General features: G+C 43.0%; 5 protein-coding genes across 5 annotated transcripts; 4 read left to right on the forward strand and 1 right to left on the reverse strand.

Annotated features, from left to right (window-relative positions):
* Positions 1 to 1,909: 1,909 nt before the first annotated feature.
* Positions 1,910 to 2,260, forward strand: IL334_000675 (uncharacterized protein; the record flags this gene model as incomplete). Its single annotated transcript, XM_062932439.1, has 2 exons — positions 1,910 to 1,968; positions 2,035 to 2,260. The coding sequence occupies 2 exons, from the start codon at positions 1,910 to 1,912 to the stop codon at positions 2,258 to 2,260; spliced, it is 285 nt and encodes a 94-aa protein (XP_062788490.1).
* A 1,247-nt stretch (positions 2,261 to 3,507) lies between these two features.
* On the forward strand, positions 3,508 to 7,282 carry IL334_000676 (uncharacterized protein; the record flags this gene model as incomplete). Its single annotated transcript, XM_062932440.1, has 9 exons — positions 3,508 to 3,862; positions 3,930 to 4,067; positions 4,138 to 4,286; positions 4,342 to 5,097; positions 5,152 to 5,370; positions 5,428 to 5,623; positions 5,681 to 5,810; positions 5,865 to 6,828; positions 6,890 to 7,282. 9 exons carry the CDS (start codon positions 3,508 to 3,510, stop codon positions 7,280 to 7,282), a joined length of 3,300 nt encoding a protein of 1,099 aa, XP_062788491.1.
* Positions 7,283 to 7,998: 716 nt separating this feature from the next.
* On the forward strand, positions 7,999 to 9,172 carry IL334_000677 (uncharacterized protein; the record flags this gene model as incomplete). Its single annotated transcript, XM_062932441.1, has 3 exons — positions 7,999 to 8,283; positions 8,459 to 8,576; positions 8,631 to 9,172. The coding sequence occupies 3 exons, from the start codon at positions 7,999 to 8,001 to the stop codon at positions 9,170 to 9,172; spliced, it is 945 nt and encodes a 314-aa protein (XP_062788492.1).
* A 542-nt stretch (positions 9,173 to 9,714) lies between these two features.
* Positions 9,715 to 18,001, forward strand: IL334_000678 (uncharacterized protein; the record flags this gene model as incomplete). Its single annotated transcript, XM_062932442.1, has 14 exons — positions 9,715 to 9,873; positions 9,931 to 10,915; positions 10,985 to 11,063; positions 11,151 to 11,280; positions 11,335 to 11,402; positions 11,458 to 11,692; positions 11,750 to 11,970; positions 12,027 to 14,310; positions 14,371 to 14,520; positions 14,581 to 15,675; positions 15,759 to 15,889; positions 15,944 to 16,078; positions 16,131 to 16,445; positions 16,504 to 18,001. 14 exons carry the CDS (start codon positions 9,715 to 9,717, stop codon positions 17,999 to 18,001), a joined length of 7,485 nt encoding a protein of 2,494 aa, XP_062788493.1.
* Positions 18,002 to 18,240: 239 nt separating this feature from the next.
* On the reverse strand, positions 18,241 to 21,804 carry IL334_000679 (uncharacterized protein; the record flags this gene model as incomplete). Its single annotated transcript, XM_062932443.1, has 14 exons — positions 18,241 to 18,304; positions 18,380 to 18,422; positions 18,511 to 18,552; positions 18,674 to 18,800; positions 18,875 to 18,884; positions 18,952 to 18,997; positions 19,078 to 19,159; positions 19,237 to 19,381; positions 19,459 to 19,622; positions 19,727 to 19,842; positions 19,905 to 20,040; positions 20,158 to 20,456; positions 20,570 to 20,881; positions 20,988 to 21,804. 14 exons carry the CDS (start codon positions 21,802 to 21,804, stop codon positions 18,241 to 18,243), a joined length of 2,403 nt encoding a protein of 800 aa, XP_062788494.1.
* Positions 21,805 to 21,946: the final 142 nt, after the last annotated feature.

A 21,946-nucleotide genomic window follows, 5' to 3' on the forward strand; every position in this document is an offset into this window, starting at 1 on the left:
ACTGAGGAATCAGGTATCAGGTGACTCAAATAAAAAGATAACGCAAAATAAATCATCATTCATACTCACCTCGCTTGATGATATTCCCTCTTCCGGACTGATGACGCAATTATCTCCTGACGTGACGGGCGTTCTGTCTTTGATGGATTGTAGAAGGAGGGAGTTTGGAAAGAGAGATTGGCTATTGGCGGGTAAAGAAATGGGGCAATGATATTGTTTGCGGGATGATTGTAGTTAGAAAAGAGGGAGGGAGGGGAATAGCGAAAACGGTTCCTTTCCCATATACTCGTACGGTTTGAAATCCTTCCCTTGCGTGATATGTATGTATAGATAGCTAGGTGATCGAGGGCTGCTCGATCGTAATATCGTTCACCTGGGCGCGAGTGTATGAAATTGGTTTATGTGTGATTATCGCTTTGGCGTTGGAGTCCCGATGCCAGATTTATTTGTGTGGATTGTTGCCTCTTTTATTAATTGTTCAAATAATCAGATTGCGAGGCGATATTGATTCTTGAGGGAAGCGGTCCATTAGCCACCAACTTTGTTCAGCTAATATATGTATGTAAAGTGTGTGAGTACACTAAACGGAAGAAGACATAAGTCATACAATTGTGACTGCTATTCACGATATGAGAAAGCTACCCGATAACAAGAGGTTTGATGGTCGCAAGGTGGGGTAAAACAGACACACGAGGCGCAAATAATCGTCGTACCATGATACATCACATCGCATCTCATTCAAGGGGTATATAAGCCAGGGTCCGTGCCATTAGGATCTTATTGTTTGGCGTGATATAGGGGCGTTCATAAAGATCCAGTGTGTGAAGCTAGCTTGACCAAACGTGGCTCGAGCGGGGAAGGTACCTAGGTTACAAGCGGCGTTTTGACCTTTTTTGTACTAGATGAAGCAAGTGTTGCGATCCTCGACACGGCTTCACTCTGTCAATTGACCAATGCTAGATCTCCATCGCTCGTGTAGATCTTTCCGAAAAAGAAGCTTGCGTGATAGTCGACTGTAATACAACGAAGGCAGAAACAGGGCATGGTCAAGATCACGTTCCGCTTAGTAAGCCACAATCTTCCTTAGCTTCGTACACGGACCGCCCAATCTGCTTGACCACGAAATCACCCTGTACAAAACTGCAAGTGAAATCTGTGGTCTAGGAGTGATACAACGTCGGAGGCTCATGCATGATGCATGGCAGAGGAATAAATCGCACTGTGGAGCTTGACAAGCTTCCGATCGTCCCTTCTTAGCTATTAGTACCCAAAGTGAGGGACAGAGCTCAACGTTTAGTATCCCAATCACTGGATACTACGATCTATCGGAGCAGATCCAGACCCTTGTGAGAGTCCATTTCTGACAGGATACGAGATAAAATAGCTTCGGCAACTCGATTATGACCTCCAGTCATGGCAGGACTTGCAAACGCTCAGGGTGGACCGCTTATTTTGACTCTGACAACACGAATGTTTGTTGATAGCGACGAAGCTGTTACTGTACGAACGATCACTACTTGATGCAATGATGGTGCTACGCAAGGTTCTGGACTATTCGGCTGGCATGCTGCGCATGACACAGTGTGAGATTATTCGTGTTCCGCTGGTTCCGTATCAGCACAGCCCTCGATATAGGGGTAAACTGCATATGAAGTAAAATGGATGAGAAGAAAACAGTATTACACATGAGGACTATGCAAGACTAGGCCGAATCCAACATTCGTGACCAGTCTCGTTCTCTCTCCATCTTCACGATTGTTGCTCTTAGCGATGCATTTGGTTTTCATCTCGGCGGATTCGTCCTTTTCTCGCTTTGGTCCAGCGCCTCCTCTCTCTCCTCTGAACATTTGACTCCAAAGCGTTCTCCAGCCGGCCCCTTTCTTATAACGGATATCTCCTAGAACACGAGATGAAACCTCAAGTCTTTGGTTCCGAAATGATGAACGATACGTCTAAACCTGATCGTCCGTGAGTGCCCTTTGACAACCTACTCAGCTTGTTAAGCGAATACATCCTATAGTAGTATCATCATAGTCATGCTGGATCCATACCACGGACTAAGCCCGTCGATGGCGTATCTCGAGGGAAATTGATCCCTGAAAGGCATAGTACCAATCCAGCTGGAGCTAGAAGCGGTTACGATCGACAAGGTGGTGAAGGGGTGGGAGTAGAGGATATCTTGGTGGAGACAATAAGGCAGGTCAAGGTAGATTGTTCCCTCCTTCACATTTCAGAAAATATCGGAGCGGATACACATTAGGTTCATTAGTCCATGCGCAGACAAATCACTATGCGGGGTCTCAACATATTGATGGTTCGGGGTGAGTATTATACGATCTACGATAAAGCTTCAGCTGACACGAGAATTTCTCATTGTGTAGCCAAGCAGTGGGCCAAGTTCAGGCAACTTTACAAGCTATGAATGCTACTGATGATACATCTCTTCTTGAATTCAACACTTGTCCTTTTTCGTAATATGGATTTTTGGTGACGATACCTTGCGAGCACTTTCATTCACTATGTTCAGCTACGAAGGTACAAGGTGGCCTGTCTGCAAGTGCAAATCGAGTACGTACCATCATGTCAGCATCAAATCATCACAATGTGAGCATGGCAGTCGCCTGCACACGGGCTGAGAATACTCGCAGTTACTTGATTGCTGAGTGAAGCTATAATATCCAACAAGAGTCGGCGTTATCTATAGGATAAACAACATGGATATGGCTCCAGTCGCTCTTTTGGTGATCATATATCGATGATCCTGCTAGCATCATCAGAAATCCCATCCAGCTTTACATTCTTATATACGAGTATGTTATCGTTATGCACCAAATACCAAATTACGCAAATACCGGGTTCCTGAATACTTACTGTACAGCTATAAAACGCGTCTGTTGGATCATCAATTCCCAACGACACACGCGTCTAAAAAGAGGACAACACCGGAAAGCTCACAGTAACCGCCACTATCACCAAAACCTGCGAAAATCAATAAGAGCCCTTTCTTCTTACATGACTGATTCGTTTCAAAGAGAAATTTCAAAGGATCAATCTGACATCTACTTTGCATCAATTTCCACATCATCATATTGAATCGACACATAACAACTGGAGAGACTACCGCAGAAGAAAGAAGAAGGAAACGTAGATTCGTCGCGATACGACGAGAGACATTACTCTAAGGGGTTTTCTTTGTGTTTTATAGAACCGTGCGCCTATCATTAATATTATCATCATCATCAGATCTTTTCAGTTTCACATGGAATATTCAAATTGAAACACATAAAGTTATCAATCATCTATACAAGCTATCAATATTTATACGACACAAAGTTGGACCTAGAACGATAAGAATGAACGATAGCGCCTCTTAGGTCTCAATCGAAAGCAAAAACGAAAACAAAGGTAAACAGTAGTATATTTTACACCAATTCTATCCTTACCTATCCAGTCCAATCCCACCTGTATCGTTATCTTCCAGCTGTCAATCACTACCGCAAACGATAGATGTCAATGGCGGCCTCTCGCCCATTTGGACAGCCTTCATATTCCACCGCTCCATCACCCACTACAGCTTCATCAGCAGGATACACGCAATATAACCAACAGTCCTTCGGAGCACCTTCGAGACAATTATCAGGATCCTCATCGGGATATAATCAACAAGCTAGAGTAGATAATGGATCGTCATCAAGAATAATGACGGGTGGAAGCAGTGGTGGAGGTCTAAGACCTCCAGGAGGCGGAGGAGGAGGGGGTGGTGGTGGGAGTAGTAGTAATGATAGGAAAGCGGAAAGTAGAGAAATCGCCAGGGTACATTGGAGAGCTTTGAAAGAGTTTCTAGCTTCTTGGATAGAGAAAGGTGCGTTTTTCAGCTCGGTGTTGGTTGAGACCAGGACAACAGACTGACAAACATGGGATTTAATCAGAATCACCGACGTCGAGAGCATCTGCAAGAGAAAAGTTAACCAGGTTGACCAAATTACAATTCCAAGAATTATCCACGGACGTCTACGATGAACTCATGAGACGTATAGCTGTGGATAATGGAGAACCTGAAGGCAACGGTGAGCTCAAAATCCACCATAATAAAGCAATCATGGTACTGATTGCAGGACCTCGCTTTGCCAATTACAGTCCCCTTTCTTCCTGTACGAGAAGACTTTCACCCCAAACGTAATCAAGCAAGGCAAAAGCTTGCGACATTACCTAAGAACAGATTCAAAGATCTTGCCAGTGATGTTTTCTACGAGCTAAAAAGACGATTCCCCGAATTCGAGGACGAGGTAAGTTTAGGTCTATTGGATATATCTGATATCTCGCTCAAACTCTTTCATATAGGATCGACAATACGATGAACCACCTCCTGCACCTGGACCTACCCGACCACCTTACTCCCAAACATCATCGTCCCAATCCCTGCGTGATCGAACAAACCCAACTCCACCCCCTGGAGCTCTCAACGCCCGACTAGTTTCTTCTGGTTCTCAACATCAACGACAGGGCTCTCGAGGCATGTCGCAGAGCAGTCATCGTTCGCGTCCAAGTAGAGATCAAGATAGAGAGATACTTGATGAAGGTCGATCAAGAGAACCACAAGTGAACGCCATGGGAACAACGAACGACGTGGTCGTACCGAACAAAAGTCGCCTGAGGGAAGAAGAAATCGAAGTACCGTATGCTAGAGATAGTCAAATGATGGATCAACGTAGAAGCAGAGCATCATCAAGACCCGAAAGTAGAAGTAGTATAGGACGAGAAAGCAGAACATCATATAATCATGATCAAATCGATAGAGAGAAAACACCTAGACCGGAAAACGATTTGATGTCACCTACTTCCACAGATGACAGAGTCTATTACGATCGAATGTCATTCTCGTCGAACGTCACCAATAAATCGAAGATGGTAGCTGCTCAGAATGGCTGGGACGAAGAGAGGGAACAAAAACTCAGGGCAGAATATGAATTTAGAATCGCTGGATTGGATAGGAAAGTAGTCAATGCAGAAAAAGAAAGGGATGAAGCCAAGAGGGCTGAAATAGCAGAGAGGGAAAGAAGAGTAGAATGGGAAGAGGAAGTGAGAGGGCTCAAAGAGGTACGTCATGATCCCTCAGGTTGAGCATTCAGTTGCTGATATCACTGAATCCAGAGAGCCGCAACTCACGCTTCAGCATTGAGATCTATTCAGCATGAGCTGGATCTAGCGAAAGATGCCGTAGAAGCCGCAAAGGAACGTGCAGACCAAGCTTCTCACACTGCTGAAGAAGAGGTAGCTCAATGGAGGGAAAGGTATGAATCGCTAGAGGACGAATATAGGAGGTTGGAAGAACAGAAAATGGATAGGCCCTCTTCTTCGAGTGGCCATGAGGTGAGTCCTCCTAGAGCACACTTCGACCGCGTAAGGGTGATTGAACTCCCCTCGCAGTCTCAACAAGCTGTTTCTGAACTCAAGATGGAGCTCCATACATTAGTGGATGAGCTAAACGCATTGTCGATGAGAAATGACGAGCTCATGTCTGAGAGGGAACAAGATGCACTTGGAATGAACGATATGGAAGCTAAAGTTGAGGAATATAAGAGAAAATACGATGCTGTTCGGATAGAACTAAGGAATCTCAAAGGTGGGTTGATTGTTTGCAATGCAAGCTAGGGATACTGATGCTTGGACGAAAATACAGCAACGTCCACTATGTTTGTCTCGAAACCATTGACAGATGATCACCTTCCCGCATCGGCGGACGGAAATATCGCCGATACCAGTGTGTCAGCTTTCCAGAACGCCATTGATGGACTACTCCAAGCTGCAAGGTAAGCATGACCCTAAACAGAGACTTTACTGTATGCTAAATTAGTATTTCGTAGATCAACGCAGCCGACTGGTGTTCTTCCAGCTATGAAAGCGATTGTTGAAGCTATAACTGAAATAGGAGAAGATGTGAAGACTTTCGAAGCACAACCCAACCTCGACGTGGATGTGTCACGTCTCGAATCGTTGAAATACGAATCTACAAATCGTCTCAATTCTCTCATGCAAGCAGCAAGAAATCATGCAATGGCTTCTGGATTATCTCCCGTCTCACTCCTTGATGCGGCAGCTGGTCATCTCAGTGCGAACGTAGTCGAGATCATCAAACTATTGAAGATTCGACGATCAGGTAAAAGTAGGGATATGTCAAGAAGGAACTCGATGAGTATAAAAGACATGGTTAACCGTGATCAAAGAGAAAAAGACGTCAAAGCTGCGAATGGAACTTGGGATAGAGAATATGGATCACAAGATCGATTATCAGAACAAGCTAGATCAAGCCCTACTCCAAATCCCAATCCACCTGTATTGATCCGCCAACCTTCCAATGATCGTGGGCCATCAAGAACAGCTACTCCAATCGAACAACGATCCAATGGCAACACATATAATCCCAATCCTATGCTGCGGTTAGGATCCGAAACAGGATCAGGTTCAGGACTAACACCTTCTACAGCTCCTGATAGACCTCAGCAATTGAGAATAAATAGTTTCCAATCGACATCATCAATGGGTAGATCAGATTCATTCGATTTGGAAAGGAAATCTTCCATGATGTCTACAAATCCAAAAGCCCTGGTAGAACCTAGAACAGGATCGAGTTTCGGTGGAATGAATTCTGGTCCCATCTCAGCTAGTGGTAATGGTCCAAGGGAAAGTTTGAATTCTTCAGCTGAAAGTAGCGCGAGACCGACTACTGCTTCAGGAGGGAACTACAGAGAGCCAAGTGTAGAAGAGATTGACGATGATGATGATCGCGATGATGGTTATGACGATGCTAGGGAATGGGAGGATCTTAAAGTGAGTGTAATCGCAACCGGATGTTCACAATAATTGACTGACAAGATTGAATCGTTTTTAGCCATATCTCAACGCACAGTCATCAGCATTGGTGAATTCAATCCAAAATCTTCTAGCAGCCATTCGCATGAATTCGTCACCATCAGCACTGAATCAACATCTATCAGAAGTGATAGCAATAGCTTCATCGATAGTAGCAGTGTCGACAAACGCTTTACCTGGTTCACTAAGAGGTGAAGGTGATGATTTATTGAAAGATTTAGTCAGTAATACGAATAAATTATCAGAAGCTCAAGAAACCGCTAAAACATCTGGATCCGGTAATACCAATAATAACAATGGTGGTAATAACCAAAATGGATTCGAAAAAGGTGTAAGACAACAAATTGCAAGCGCAAGTTTCGGTGTAGCGAAGAGTCTGAAAGCTTTGATGAAACTTGGTGGCGCCGAATAAGTGGTGGGTGGATATAGACAAGTCGTTACGAGGTGAGATTAAGAAGAAAGTAGAAGGAAGCATGATGTCCTTGTCGCGTTTGTATCGATTGGACACACGATACAAGTGTATAGTGTCGTTTGGTTGATTTGGTTTATTTGGCCAAAATGGTCGAAGAAGAAGCTGTTTTTTTCGGTTTTTGATTATACGCTGCTTTTACGTTTTGTCTTACGCTTGGTCATGAAATGCTTTACAACAATGATTTAATGCATATGACATATATATACGCAAGGTTCTTCCCTCGTCTCACACGCTCGCAATCAACTGCTCATCGGAGGATACGCATCGATATTGATGATTTAGAAGAGTTTGTCAGGAGATGGTTAATTTCGGATGTAAATAGCCAATTGCCACTGGATGAATTAGTTGACAATAATGAATGATGTCATACGTCATCGGAGTGGGAATATTCGTCGAGTTGGTTTTTATCAACCTTGTTATTGTCACTTTTCCATTTCTTCATCCTTTTCAGATAATAGGCTACCAAATATTAATTGCATCGCTACGACAAATAATACACCCACAAAGAAAAGGACTCTATATTCCTCCTTAGGCTGAGAAGAATCGAAACAGCTGGAAACCCTCTAAACTCAGAAGTCAAAGCCCAATCTGACGTTCCTCCCTTACCGTCCTTCCTTCATTCGCTGATAAGTCATCTTGAATCGAGGTGATACACGATGTCGACCTCATCTCTACTTCACACGGCGCTACAAAACCTACATGTATCACAACAACAACAACATTTACAATCATTCACACCTCAAGCACCCTCATCTCCAGGATCAACCAATGGTTCAAGAGATAATTCTCCTATCCCATTCTCAGATGACGAAACGGATGACGATGATGAGTTGGTGAATGTTGGAAAAGGTACAAGACCATCAACACCAACTACCACAAAAGGTCTAATGTTAGGTCAGCGATTACCAAGTAATCTAGGTGGTAAAAACGCTGTTGATCCTGTGAGCTACCTTTTCTTTCTTAGTACGATATAGACACGGGATGGTAGAGGCTAGATTGGTCAGTGAGATAGCGGGTAGCATCGCATTAGAGGAAGACAGATACTAGACACTTGAAAAGCTTGAGACAGCAGCGATGAGGAGATGAAAAATGTGCTGACTCGTTTAATACACTCAGCTTCGAACACTCCCCACACATATAGCCGTTAGAGTATTAATACAACTCGATGTTCGATCTTTGGCGAGATGTGACAGAGTGTGTAAACGATGGCACAAATCCTCGACGATGAATTATGGTGAGTCAGTCGTCCGCAGGTAGCACAGTAACGCTAAGGAATACTTTGTTTCAGTATGGTTCCTGCATAATCGAGCATTGGTCCTCCCCAAATTACTTCTACCCGACGCACCAGGGGGTAAAACGAGAAGAGTCGATAACGAGATTGAATTTTTCGACCCATACGATAAAACACCTAGATTATCTGCATTACCCACTCCACCAATACCAAATTCCCAAACACCAGTATGGACCAAGATAGAATCCAAGAAATCATGGAGAAAAGTATTCAAAGGGACATTCCAACGATCTGATCCTAACGCTGAACCTGAAGTGGATTCAAGACGAGTTGATATATCATCATTACAAACTTCAGGATATACCACTCCGAACTCTGGACATGCGTACAAAGGTCTAGGTTCTGGGAATGCCGTTAAATGGGCTATGGAAGATGCGGAAGGTTCATTAAGCTCAACAGAAAGGAAAGCCCAAGCTAGAGAGAACTATAAATCGCTAGGGGGAAGAAAGAGTAAAAGTAAAAGAAAAATGGGTGGTACTTTGGGTGGTAAAGATAAAGGAGGTGCGGTGGATGATGGCAGATTTGAAGCTCCATGGTGAAAAATGACCGCGTCTACCAATCAACCAAATTTAAGATCTCCTGCCCACAATACCGCTGTGTATATTAAATCGATTTGACAAAACCGCATCATGCACGTAACGATATCTCTGTCTGCGTTGTTTGTTATATGACAACTCACCATATATGGGTTATAAGTAGTGATATTGTAATTTGTAATTAGGAACTAGGAACAACGTGTATTTCAATTTTAAGGGATTGAAATATAGAAATGGCTAAGAAATTTGTAATCAGGGTTTTTTCGATTCTCCTGCAAACAAACGCGGGTATACACGTTGAGTCCGGAACATTACAAAATACTACAAAAAAATTGTTAATAAGACGCGACTGTAACAACCCGTATGGTGGGATTTCGCTGGTTGACGCGTTTCCATTGGTATGGCCGGTGCTCATGTCCTCTTGACATCCTCCACCATCGTTGTATCACTTTCCCAACATCGATAATCTCATCTCCCACACCCACTCTCCTCTACACGACACACTCCATCCTCGGCCGTTGTTTGGGTGAAAGCCTTCATTCAGCATGGCTATCGCCTCCGCTTCTCCCAGTCCAGCTCGAGCTAATCTACGACGCTCAGCGTCCCAAAAGAAAATCGTCAATGTGGATTTGACGATGGACAGTGATGACGAGGATGTTATTCCATCGAAGCGTGACCAAGTTAACGGAGTCAAGAGGAAGCGGGTGAGTCGCTAGACTAGTAAAACAAATACTTGGCACTGATATTCTCGTTTTGAACAGATTGAGTTATCCGTTACCCCATCCGAATCCCCTGAGCCTTCCAGACCTTCTTCATCAAAAGATGTACAAGGAGACGACGATGAAGATGACGAAGACGAAGATGTGGAATATGAAGTAGAATACATAGTAGATTCAAGATATATCAAATTCAGAGGGAAGAAAAACTTGGAATATTTGATACACTGGACTGGTTATTCAATCAAAGATAGAAGTTGGACGCAAGCAGATCAATTCGAGAACGATGATCCACCTGTATTAGCCTTTTATAAGAAAAATCCAACTAAACCAGGTTCAGATAGAATTTTAAGTCTCATTAAGAATAAAAAAATCGATAAATCTTCGAAAAAGCTCATTGACGAAGACGCACCTTCATCAGTGAAGCAGGTAACCTCGATAATTGCTTCGTCGGAAAATAAGGTTGCTTCGCCAGCTAAAGGATCATCTTCGCTCAAAGAAGTGACTTCTTCGCCAGTCAATAAGACATCTTCGTTGACATCTTCATTGATACAAGGAAATGAAAGGAATAAGCAGAACAATTCTGCTGTTCAAACGAAATTACCAACAAACGAAAAAACGAAGCCAAATGGATCTTTAGGTATCAAAAGTTTCTTCCAAGTCTTGGATAAGAAAGGTAAAGGTAAAGAAAACATCAAACCTCCACAAATCCAATCATCCGATATCGAAATGGACAACACACCGACTGTGACGAGTGGAAGATCTACCCCTCAGAGACGATCAGCTGTAAAATCGAAGAAACCAATGGCAGAACCCCCGGCGAAGAAGCGCAAAACTATCGTTTTGTCAGATGATGATCCTGAGCCATCTAGTGACGGTGAAGATGATGGCAGTGACTTCGTAATGGAGGAAGGAGACGAGAAAGAGAAACCTGATAGTGATAACGATGAAGATGGTGATTTCAAGTCTGATGCTGATAGTGCTCACGAAGGAGAAGACGATGATGATGATGACGAACCCGAGGAGGAAGGTGAGTCACACGCTCAATTGAAAAGAGGCATTCTATATGAAAAGTCAGCTGAAATTGTGTATATGATAGAAGCGAAAACTTCCACTGCTAGAAAGGTAGGGGGTTGGAATGTCAAAGTCAAAGCTCCTAAGAAAGCGCCTGTCAATCTGTGAGTTGAATTCGCACTTCGCTTGTGAACTTCATTGGCCTTCTTCCACTCCAAGGTTAGCTGACATATCCCCTTCTGCCATCGTAGTAAAGGATTCAAGTCCGGTGTGAAACCTTTAGGACAGAAATTAGAGATCAGAAATGCGATCAAGAACATGAGTGAGGATCTTCCACCAATGAATGACATTGAAGTCATGTTTGATCATCTGGTCTCGAGAGTGAGCCTATCATCTCATCTCAGACATGACTAAGCAGCTGACGAGGTTTTACAGGTGCCAGACATCGTGCAACTGGTAGAGAGACTGAATGGAAGAAAATTGAGGGTAGCTACAATGTGCTCGTAAGTCTCCATCCTTGGCTTATATAGAGCGTAAAGGCTTATGACATCCAATCAGAGGCACCGAGTCCCCTCTACTTGCGCTCAATATGATTGCGAAAGCCCTCAAAGTACAACATAATCGCACGCTCTCCTTCGACCATGTGTTTTCCTGTGAGATTGAGCCATTCAAACAAGCTTATATCGAACGAAACTTTGCGCCTCCGGTCTTGTTTAGGGACGTCACTGAATTAGGTAGAAAGAAGGCTCACACTGCTTACGGATCCCTGGTTGAAGTTCCAGGCAATGTAGACGTAAGCTGGAATGAGCCATAAAGTGCCGTACATCAGCTGACTCGGAGGGCTTTACAGATTCTGATCGCCGGGACTTCCTGTGTCGATTACTCCAACCTGAATAATGTCCAACAAGATATCGATGCCAACGGAGAGTCCGGAAGGACTTTCCGGGGAATGCTCCAGTGGGTCAAAAAGCATCAACCTCCAGTAGTCATCTTGGAGAATGTGTGCAATGCACCTTGGGACAAAGTCGTAGGATACTTTGCACAAATCGACTATGACGCTCAATTCACTCGGTGAGCTATCTTCCAGAATGACGGACTGTCATAATTTAGCTTACAGATCCCCTCAGACTTGATACCAAAGAATTCTACATCCCACATACACGGACCCGAGTCTACCTATTCGCTACTCCTTGTAAGAAAAACGATACATCAAACTTGGCCGAGAAATGGGCTTTGTCTGTGAAAGACATGCGTCGGCCATGGTCCTCTCCCTTTGAAGCGTTCTTACTTCACACCGACGACCCAAATATCCATCGAGCTCGACTGGACCTTGCTTCCGCCAAAGAGCAGAAAGATGGCACTCAACGAAAAGCGACCGATTGGGGTCGATGCGAATCTCGACATCATCGTGCTCGACAAGACGAGGCTCTTGGTATCTTACGACCCCTCACATCTTGGCAAGAAGCCGGAGTCTGTAAAGGCCTCGACTGGACCTGGAACGATTGGTTACTCACGCAAACAGAGAGAGTTCTGGATTTGCTGGAGATCTCAACCTTGAGAATGGCCAAAGAGGGTACAGATTCCGGATTCAAAGCTTGTATCTGGAACGTCAGTCAGAACGTGGACAGACAAGCAGGATCTTCTAAAACTGCTCTCGCAGCTTGTCTCACCCCTAATATGATTCCGTGGGTTACTACCCGAGGAGGTCCAGTAACCGGTCGAGAAGCTCTTGCTCTTCAAGGTATCCCAGTCAGAGAATTACTTCTGACTAGTGAAAGTGAAGATCAATTGGCCGATCTTGCAGGAAACGCCATGTCCACTACTGTCGTTGGAGCTTCCATGTTGGCAGCACTCCGAATTGCCGTCAATAAACTGACTGCTGGTCAAAACGCCAAATCCGACGAAGCAAAGCTCAAAGAAGAAGCTGCAATCAGCGATGATCTTGTTTCGAAACGAATTGTAGGGGAAAAGTATCTTGAAAGACACGATTTGGATCTTGCAAAAGTCGCCAAAGCGGATCTCGTCGAGATGCTCGATTTGGCTGAGCGCAGTTCAAGACACTGTCAATGTGAAGGTCAGTCCGGCACTGCCGCTCCCATCGATGAATGTGCAGCGTGCGGCTACCGAGCTTGTAAAGCTTGTGGCGGTCGGCCGGACCATGACTACGTTCCTTGCCAGAACATCCGAGTCGAACCTACCGAGTTCGAGAAACGATTCAAGGAGCTTTTACCCATGCGAGTGCAGATTGCCGGTTTGACTGAATCATCTTTGTCAACTGTGAGAGAAAAGGCAAAGAAACTCGGTAAAGGTACTGTAGATGAGAAAGACTGGAAATTGTGGACTAAAGCTGTATTGGAAGGAGTTGAAGATGCGGAATTCAGATTCCGATATCTTAAACGACAATATACGTGGACAGCGGTGTACGAAGCTCCTCATGCGACATTAGACCTATTCTTGGAAGGTCAAACGCCCGAATGGAGATTGACCATCAAACCTCCCGTCACCGAGACAAACGACAGTCGACTTCGGGCATTACTCCTTCATCCTGTTGCAAGATTACGATTCGATACCAAGGGTCAGGATGTGCTTTGTGGTCCATGGGAACTATGTGTACCATCTCGACAATCTTTCCAAATCGAAGTCAACGGAAAAGGAGAACTAGTTCCTACCTGGCAAGCATCTTTAGGCCTTCAGAATGGTTTAGAGAAAACACGTCGATGGTCCCATTTGGAGTTCGTCCTCCCATCAGAAGCTGAAACTGCTCTAGATCGTAAACTGTCTGGGACTTACACCCTGTTGCCTAAATGTGGTCAAGCCAACTCTTCACTTCACAAGAAAGAAGCCGATCCCGCCGATAAAGGTCTATCTCAACTTTACTTCTTCCTTGATCCAACGAGGTGTGGCGAATCAGAAGATGATTCATATGTGTTCTCAATTTCCAAAGAAAGGTTAGACTTTGGCACCGAGCGAGCTGTCATAGCGGTTCTTGAGCCAAAATGGAGGGAAAATTCCAAAACTCAACAGAAAGTCAGGCTCGACGTAAGAGGTGGCTGGGTGATATGTGATGAAGCTCATCTAACAGCTGTTGGAGGAAGTGATATAGCCGTTGTCGAGGGATCAAGCAAGTCAGGCTCTGTTCATAGGGATACAGCGACTTTTGCTATTCCTCCTTCAGCATCTTCGATCTCAACCAACTTGTCTAATGATGGCTGTACACATGCTTCAGCTTTGCTTGCCTGTAGGGTTCCTCTGGATCCTGCTCATTCGGAAAGTATGTGGAGACCAGACACTTGGGGAGAGATAGATCTACTCCATCAAGGTAATGCTACATTCGCAAACCTAGCTTGGATTACGGAAAGAATACCCGCATTGGATAAACTGAGCAAATGGACCGCATTGGCTGACGTCGATGTATGTCAATTCGTCCTGCGTAATTGGAATGGCTACAGAGCTAACAATACTATCCAACAGGCTTCTGGAACCGCTTGCGAAAGGTGTGCACCCAGGCCCCCTAAGATCCACTGGATCAAGAAAGCCGGAACACTCAACAAGAATGGTAATAAGACAAAGGCTACCATCATCGCTTTCGAAGATAAGCTTGAGGCAGGTCGCTATGAGCATGTAAGTGGAGACTCAGTATTGTGAAAGAAGAGATAAATCTCATGCTTCTTGATCTTTCAGGCCCTTAAAAACCGACCCGCTCCTTTCGTTGTCCAACTTCGACTAGATAAAGACATTGGATCCTTCCGAATTGGTCTCAACATTGTATCCCTTGCTCACCGTGCACTCTCCCGACTTCCTCTGAATACTAATAAAGGTCAAATCAAATTATCCTGGAAGATGACACCTGGTCAGCTGGCAGACGTGCCTGAGGCTCCACGAGTGTTCATGATTCCCAGCAACAAGCGCGATCCTGAAGATAATCAGCCAAAGGGTTTCAAGCTCCCTCTACGAGTGGAACAACTTCGATCATTGTGGTGGATGAAAGAGCAGGAATCACCCACAGGTAAAACACATACTTTCATTGAAGAGGAAATTTCAGAAGCTGCTTTACCATCATTAGGCTGGAGAGCCGAAGGAAAAGCTGAACGACCAGTCATGGTACGAGGCGGTGTCATTGCCGATCAAGTCGGTTATGGTAAAACCATCATTTCACTTGCTCTCGTCGCCGAGACTAGGAACCTACCTGCACCTGAACCTGCACCTGCTGGATTAATTGATCTCAAAGCTACACTCATCGTTGTTCCCGGACATCTGAGTAAACAATGGCCAAGTGAAATCAAAAGGTTCACAGGTGGCATGTTTACCGTTCTTGTTTTGCAAAACATGGGTGATCTTCGTTCGAAGAGTATCACAGAATTATCCAAGGCGGATATAATAGTAATGGCATCTGAGATTTTCGAAAACGATGGTTATTGGGAAAGATTTGAATACCTGTCTGGACAACCTGAAAATTGGTTGAATGATAAACAAGGCGGAAGATTCTTCAATGATAGATTAGAAACTGCTTTCGAATCGTTGCAAGAACAAACTGATTTCTTACATTTTCAGGGATCTGAATATGCTGTGATGAGATTGAAAGAAAAACAAAAGAAAGCGAAAGAAGACGCTGAACAGAAGAAAGAAGCTCATAAGACTTCAGAGTTTGGTAAAAGGATGAAAGGTAAAGCTTACAGAGATAAATATGATGACCAGTCAAATGGGAATGGAAAGAAGAACAGTAACAAGACTGTGGAAGATATTGAAAAGTGGGAAGCTTCAGAAGATGAAGAAAGTGTAAGTTTTACCTCACAATGTCGTCATTACGATCCACGGAATATGTCACGGTCTCGCTGACCATATGTATTTGATCGACCTAGGATGATGAGGATGAGCTTGCCAGCATCCCAGTCCCGTCCTTCAGAAATGCCAAAGGAACAGAATCCTTTGCCAGCTCTTCAGTCGCTACAAATTACAAAGCTCTTTCCTGCCCTGTCATGCATATGTTCCGGTACGTCAGCTGACCGGCTCGCGATGACTCCAGAGCTGATGATCTTCAATATAGTTTCCGAAGAGTTATTGCCGATGAATTCACCTACCTTGACAAGAAGGCTCTCGCTGCCCTTCTGCGACTGACTTCATGTTATAAATGGGTCCTATCTGGTACTCCCCCAGTCAGCGATTTTCCTGCTATCCGAAGGTGAGCTTTCGTCTGCGAATGTCTGGACGAACGAGCTGATAGTTGTCCACAGTATCGCTGCTTTCATGGGTATCCATCTTGGTGTTCCAGATGACGCAGAGGGCAATGCCCAAGCTCAAAAAGCTAGAGCCAAGGAACAAACTCAGGCTGAAAAGTTCCATGCTTTCCGTGAAATCCATTCTCAAGCTTGGCACAGACGACGAGACGATCTGGCTCAAGAGTTCTTGAATGTGTTTCTCAGACAGAACATCGCCGAGATTGACGACATCCCTACTGTCGAACATATACATCACATCAAATTGCCTGCTTCCGAAGGTGCCGTATACTTGGAGTTGGAACATCACCTTCAAGCGTTGGAGATGCAAGCGTAAGTTATGTAATTTTGGATCAACTGAATCATCAGCTAACGAATCCACCTGTCATAGCCGAAGAGAAACAAAATTCAAAAACGTCACCCAAGGAGATCGAAATGCCAGACTGGAAGAAGCACTAGTCGATTCCAAGACTGCTGAAGAAGCTCTTCTCAAACGATGTTGTCATTTCACATTAGATTTGACTGATAAGAAGAGAGACGCGAAATCAGCTCAAGAAGCTTGTGAACATATCACTAATGCAAGGAGTACCCAACTCTTAGGATGCGAAGAAGATCTAACTCGATCAATCCACGAAGCTGTAGCCCTACATTGCTGGATCAAGAAGAAGGGTATCTCTGCTTGGAATGAGAATGAAAAACAACATTTCCAAGAATGGGTAGATTTCTCAAGTGATCCAAAACAGCATCAAGGTGATTCCGAAGCTGCCAATCGACTGATAGCTGTTCTTGCTAAATGTGGAATCAAGAACGGAGTCATACCCAGAGACCCCATCAACAAGAAACCTGCCAAAATTGAAAAAGGTGGTAAAGTTGAAGATGTGAAATGGCAATTGCGAGAACAAAGTCACCTACTACGAAAATTATCCAAAGAGCTGGTTGCTCGAGTCAGATCACTCCGATTCTTCGAAGTGGTAAGGAAACTGCAGAGGAATGGACCGGAAGCTAAAGCAGTACTAGAAGCATCTGAATGTGGACATAGACCGTCAACTAACCCAGACCAAGAAATGGCAGTCTTATCATGTTGTGGACATGTATCATGTCTTGCATGTATGAAGAAATCTGCCGATCAACAAAGATGTGTTAAAGGAGAAGATTGTCATTCAGCTGTTCGACATACCAACATCGTCAAAGTCAAATCGTTGGGTATAGAAGGAGAATTATCATCGGGTAGATTCGGAGCCAAATTGCAGAAATTAGTTGATCTGATTCATTCAATACCTAAAGATCAAAGAGTTTTAGTTTTCTTGCAATGGGAAGATTTATCATCTAAAATATCAGAAGCTTTAACGGTTGGCAAAATACCACATGTAACGTTAACTGGACAAGTCAAAGCAAGAGCCAATACATTAGATAAATTCCAACAATCCGATGCTGGAACTTCCCGTGTGTTGTTATTAAAAATGAATGACGCTTCAGCAGCAGGATCGAATTTGACAACGGCCAATCATGCGATTTTCCTAGGTCCTCTCTTCACGAACTCGTTGTTGAATTACAGAGCTGTTGAAACTCAAGCCATAGGTAGAATAAGAAGATATGGTCAGGAACGTAAAGTTCATATTCATAGGTTATTAGCTCTTGATACGATCGATATAACCATTTTCAATAATAGAAGAGAGGAATTATTGGCAAAACCTGATTATGAACAGGTTCCAATAGAAGAATATAAAGGTAAAAAAATAATTCCATCAAAATCAAAATCCCATTCAAAACACTCTGATAATGTACAAGTGGAAATTATAAGTCCAAGAAAATCAAGAGCAGAATTGAACTCAAGATCAACAAACACAATGACGAGTAGTAGTCAAGAAGAGCCAATTGAGATTGATTAAACATAAACAGAAAACAGAATGATTGATTTGTATCTTGTATAAAAGAGCTGGCCTCCTTTCTCCCCCTCTACACTCATCTTGTAATGTAAATACTAGCATAGCACACAGAACGATTCAGAAATGAAATGCATGAAATTCATGATTCGGTCGTACATTGCTACTACAACAGGAATTACTGCTACATGATGCTAACCTATTATATTCGTTCAAAATCACCATTATGTCAAGAACGCTTTTTCTCATCTCATAGATCGATTCTTCTTATTGTCAGCCTTTTCAGTTGCATTTTCATCGAACCTTTCTCTGTGTTACATGAAAACCAAAAAACAGTGTGTCAACGATCGAAGCGATTCAAATTTAGGATTATGATGGACTTACCCATAATCGAATCTAATTTCTTCATTCTGCTTTATTGACCGCGCTAAAACAGAGATAAAATAAAAACATGTCAAATTAGGGCGTTAATTCGTCGGGATCTAGGTCTTGTTTTGGTGATGAATGAGACTTACTCGTACGAAATGCTATTCTTTGTTCATTACCAACGACCACGGCTAAAATAGCGTTAAAAAGCATGATTCAGTCAGCTGATTCTTACTTGGATTAGATACTTTGTTGTTGGTTGCCTAACTTTTATGCCAGACGGGAACGAGAGTTTCAGTACAGCAGACTTACTCTTGGCTTCGATGTTCACTGCATTACCTTTGGCGCTATTGAAGTATCTAGTAATGTTTCCGTAATTCCCAGCATCAATTTCAGATTCAGCATTCAATGTGAATATGTATTGACGGCCAATTTGATTCTAATATCGATCTTGGATTAGTAAAATTGACATTGTACATTCTGAACTGACGACCGAGTGAAAATCAAACTAACGTTAATTTGACTGAGAATAGAAAGTTGTTGATATCAGCCAAAGATTGTTTCATATACAGTCAATATGTAAAACTCACTCTCTCCTTTCTCCCTCCATTGGCGTAATCACTTCTCCAATGTATTCTACATTTTCCAATTTATAGGATATGTCAGCTTTCGCTCTACTACCCTACCAACCATGTCTCACTGAAACAATGACTTACCTCCTATCATTTGGTCTTTGTCTAGTGGTTCACCTGCGAATATACCATACCCCGATACTGGACTTATACCGACTCGTAATTTCTTTTTTGGGGTGGATATTCAGCTTGATCTAGACATGTGGGACGCTGATAGGTTTAGACCGTACTCGGCAGACTTACAGGCCAAACAGCTTTTTGTATTCCGACATTGCCACAGCAATTTGCCCTACTAATATCCTCTGTCTCACTGGCGACATGATCAAGATCATAACCATTAACATGAGCACGAGAAAGCCTTTGTTTTCTAGCAAATGCAATCTCTTCACTACGAATCACGAATTACAAATTTCCAGGAGAATCCAAAATCAGTCAAAGCTAAAGACACAAACATGTTTCACTCACTGTGCACCACATGGACCACATATTTCAGGATCACATTCTCGATTGCCTTTGCTACAAGGACATTTGCCAGGCAGACAGGCTCCTTTACCAGGTTTAAGTCCATTATTTGACGCGATTTTCCAACATCGACAACCCCTGAATCGTCTTACACAATTTGATGGGCACTGAACATTATTATCATTCAAGGAATGACATGTCACGGGAATTTATCGGATCAGCATCAACCTAAACAAAGACTTTAAAAGAATGAGCGAATCACTCTACTCACGATGCAATTCCTACCACATGTCCAATCGTTCTTGAAACACCAACAGTTCTTCGCTGTGCAGGGACCAGAATGATTACATTCTTGAGCGTTAAGTACTGCTTGTGAACTTTTCAATCCTGTGTATAAAACACATTGGTTAGGTACACAGTAAAGGTGCAGAAAAAGTCAGTTCACTTACGTATACGATCAGAAGATTTCACTTTGAATTTGAGCATCGCTGATGTGGCTGGTGCTGGTGTTTGATCACTGTCTTCGTCGGCTGTTATAGGTGGTATTGGACTTTTCAGAGCGAGCGATAGTATTTGAGTGGCAACCTGAGACGATGAAATAAGTATGAGTTGGAACCGTTGTGATCATTATTCCTTTTGGATGGCTTACTGCGTGATGCAGTGAGAAAGATGGGGGATATAAGGGCTCGATTTGGTACTCACTGCTCTACATGTATATCCATCGCTATGTATACCAAGATGGCAAATATCCTCACCGATTATATCATCATTTTCATCTGACATCATCTCGATTAACGATTCACTATTTTCTGCTGGCCAAGGTAAAGCTTTCATTGCTTTTCTCATCAAATACGTTGGATCGACGAGACTATAACATGTATCAGAGCATGGCTGGGCCACCGAAGGCAACTTGAATCGTTTTCTAGGAATGTAAGATTTTTGTGTTGGTCTTTGTCTTATACTTGCTGATTGAAGAGAAAGATGATTTTCGTCCAGAGTGGCTATCGCAATTATCCAAGTTTAGATACATGGAAACATCAGCTTTTGGAATGAAACGCAACGAGAACGTTCTCGTGTCTAGGATTCTTCTGTTGTCTTCAGTAGGAATACTCACCATGTCTCGGACAACCAAAGATCGTACATGATTGTCTACCACATAGGAATTCACCATAGTCATCTATAGAATATTGACCAATGATTTCATTGGTGGGTTCGATCGGTACACCCCATTTTCTTTTCGATAGTTTTTGATTTTGATCTTGAAGATCAGGTTGAAGGGGAAAAGGTAAAAGATCTCTGGATAATTCCAAATCTTCAATTCGTACGACCGTCGAAGGTAATATCTTAGTTTTATCAATTTGTTCCGTTGTGATATTGTGTTGATGTAAGCGTATTCTTCTTAGTGCTTCAACTTGTATTATATCGCCTATGAACCGTTATGATATCAGAACAGTCTTTAAACTCAAATTCAAAATTCAAAATTCATGATTCATATCACATATCCCCCGGCAGTGAGAAGAACGAATACTCACCTTCTGGATCTCTCCATGTACCTTCCCAAGCTGCTCTACTACCAAAACTTCTAAAATATTTATGTTCGTCAAAATCTTGATAATCTACGAAGATCGGTATAAAAGGCATCGACCTTTCATCTTCTTTACATATACTAGATTGACCTTTAACACAGAAGAAATAAGGTGGAATAGTCTTCACTTTCTTTGATGGATTATAATCAGGATTGTATAAAGTATAAATCCCTTCTTCACAAGTTGCAGTTTCAAAATTCGTTGAGATTGGAAGTAAGTTTAGTTTTTTCACATTGGTGAAATTGAGAGATTTCGGTTTGGATCTATGATGTTGTTTGGTGCTTGAATTTGGAGAATGAGTATGAAGATTTGATTGATTGTTTCGACGAGTAGGATGATGTGGTTTCAGGTATAAATGAGTAGATGTATGATTATCAGTCAAAGTGATTGGTTTCCTTGCTCCCATGAAAGAATCGTCATGTCTTTTGTTCTCTTCGACTTGGTCAATGAAATCACCATCACCATCCTCGTCCATATCGGGGCGACCAGCTTCTTCTTCTTTTTCTTGGCCCCCCTCGTCCTCGTCTGCTTCTTCCAATAGTCGTCTCAATCCATCACCTAAAGATTGATGTCTCTGGACTAATTCTTCGTCCATCAATTTCGATCCTTTTTCCAATTCTCCGTTGATCAGAGGTAACGTAGAAGGTGGCTTCCACGCATAATAATCTATCCATGTTTGATCGAATTCACTTCGAACTATTCGATGGATCTCATTGGAGGATAGTTCGGGTTGAGGTGTAAGAGGTGGTGATGGGTTATTCATCTTGCTTCTCAATAGATAAACGATGGGTGGGATCACTTTGTATATCACAAACTCATACCAAGGGTCAAGTCTTGAGACCTTGAAGATTCCGCTCCGGTCGATGATTGTGGGCTGCAAGTGTATGTCAGTATTGTATAAATGT

The sequence above is a fragment of the Kwoniella shivajii genome, chromosome 1 (assembly GCF_035658355.1).
Source record: "Kwoniella shivajii chromosome 1, complete sequence".
NCBI lineage: Eukaryota > Fungi > Basidiomycota > Tremellomycetes > Tremellales > Cryptococcaceae > Kwoniella > Kwoniella shivajii.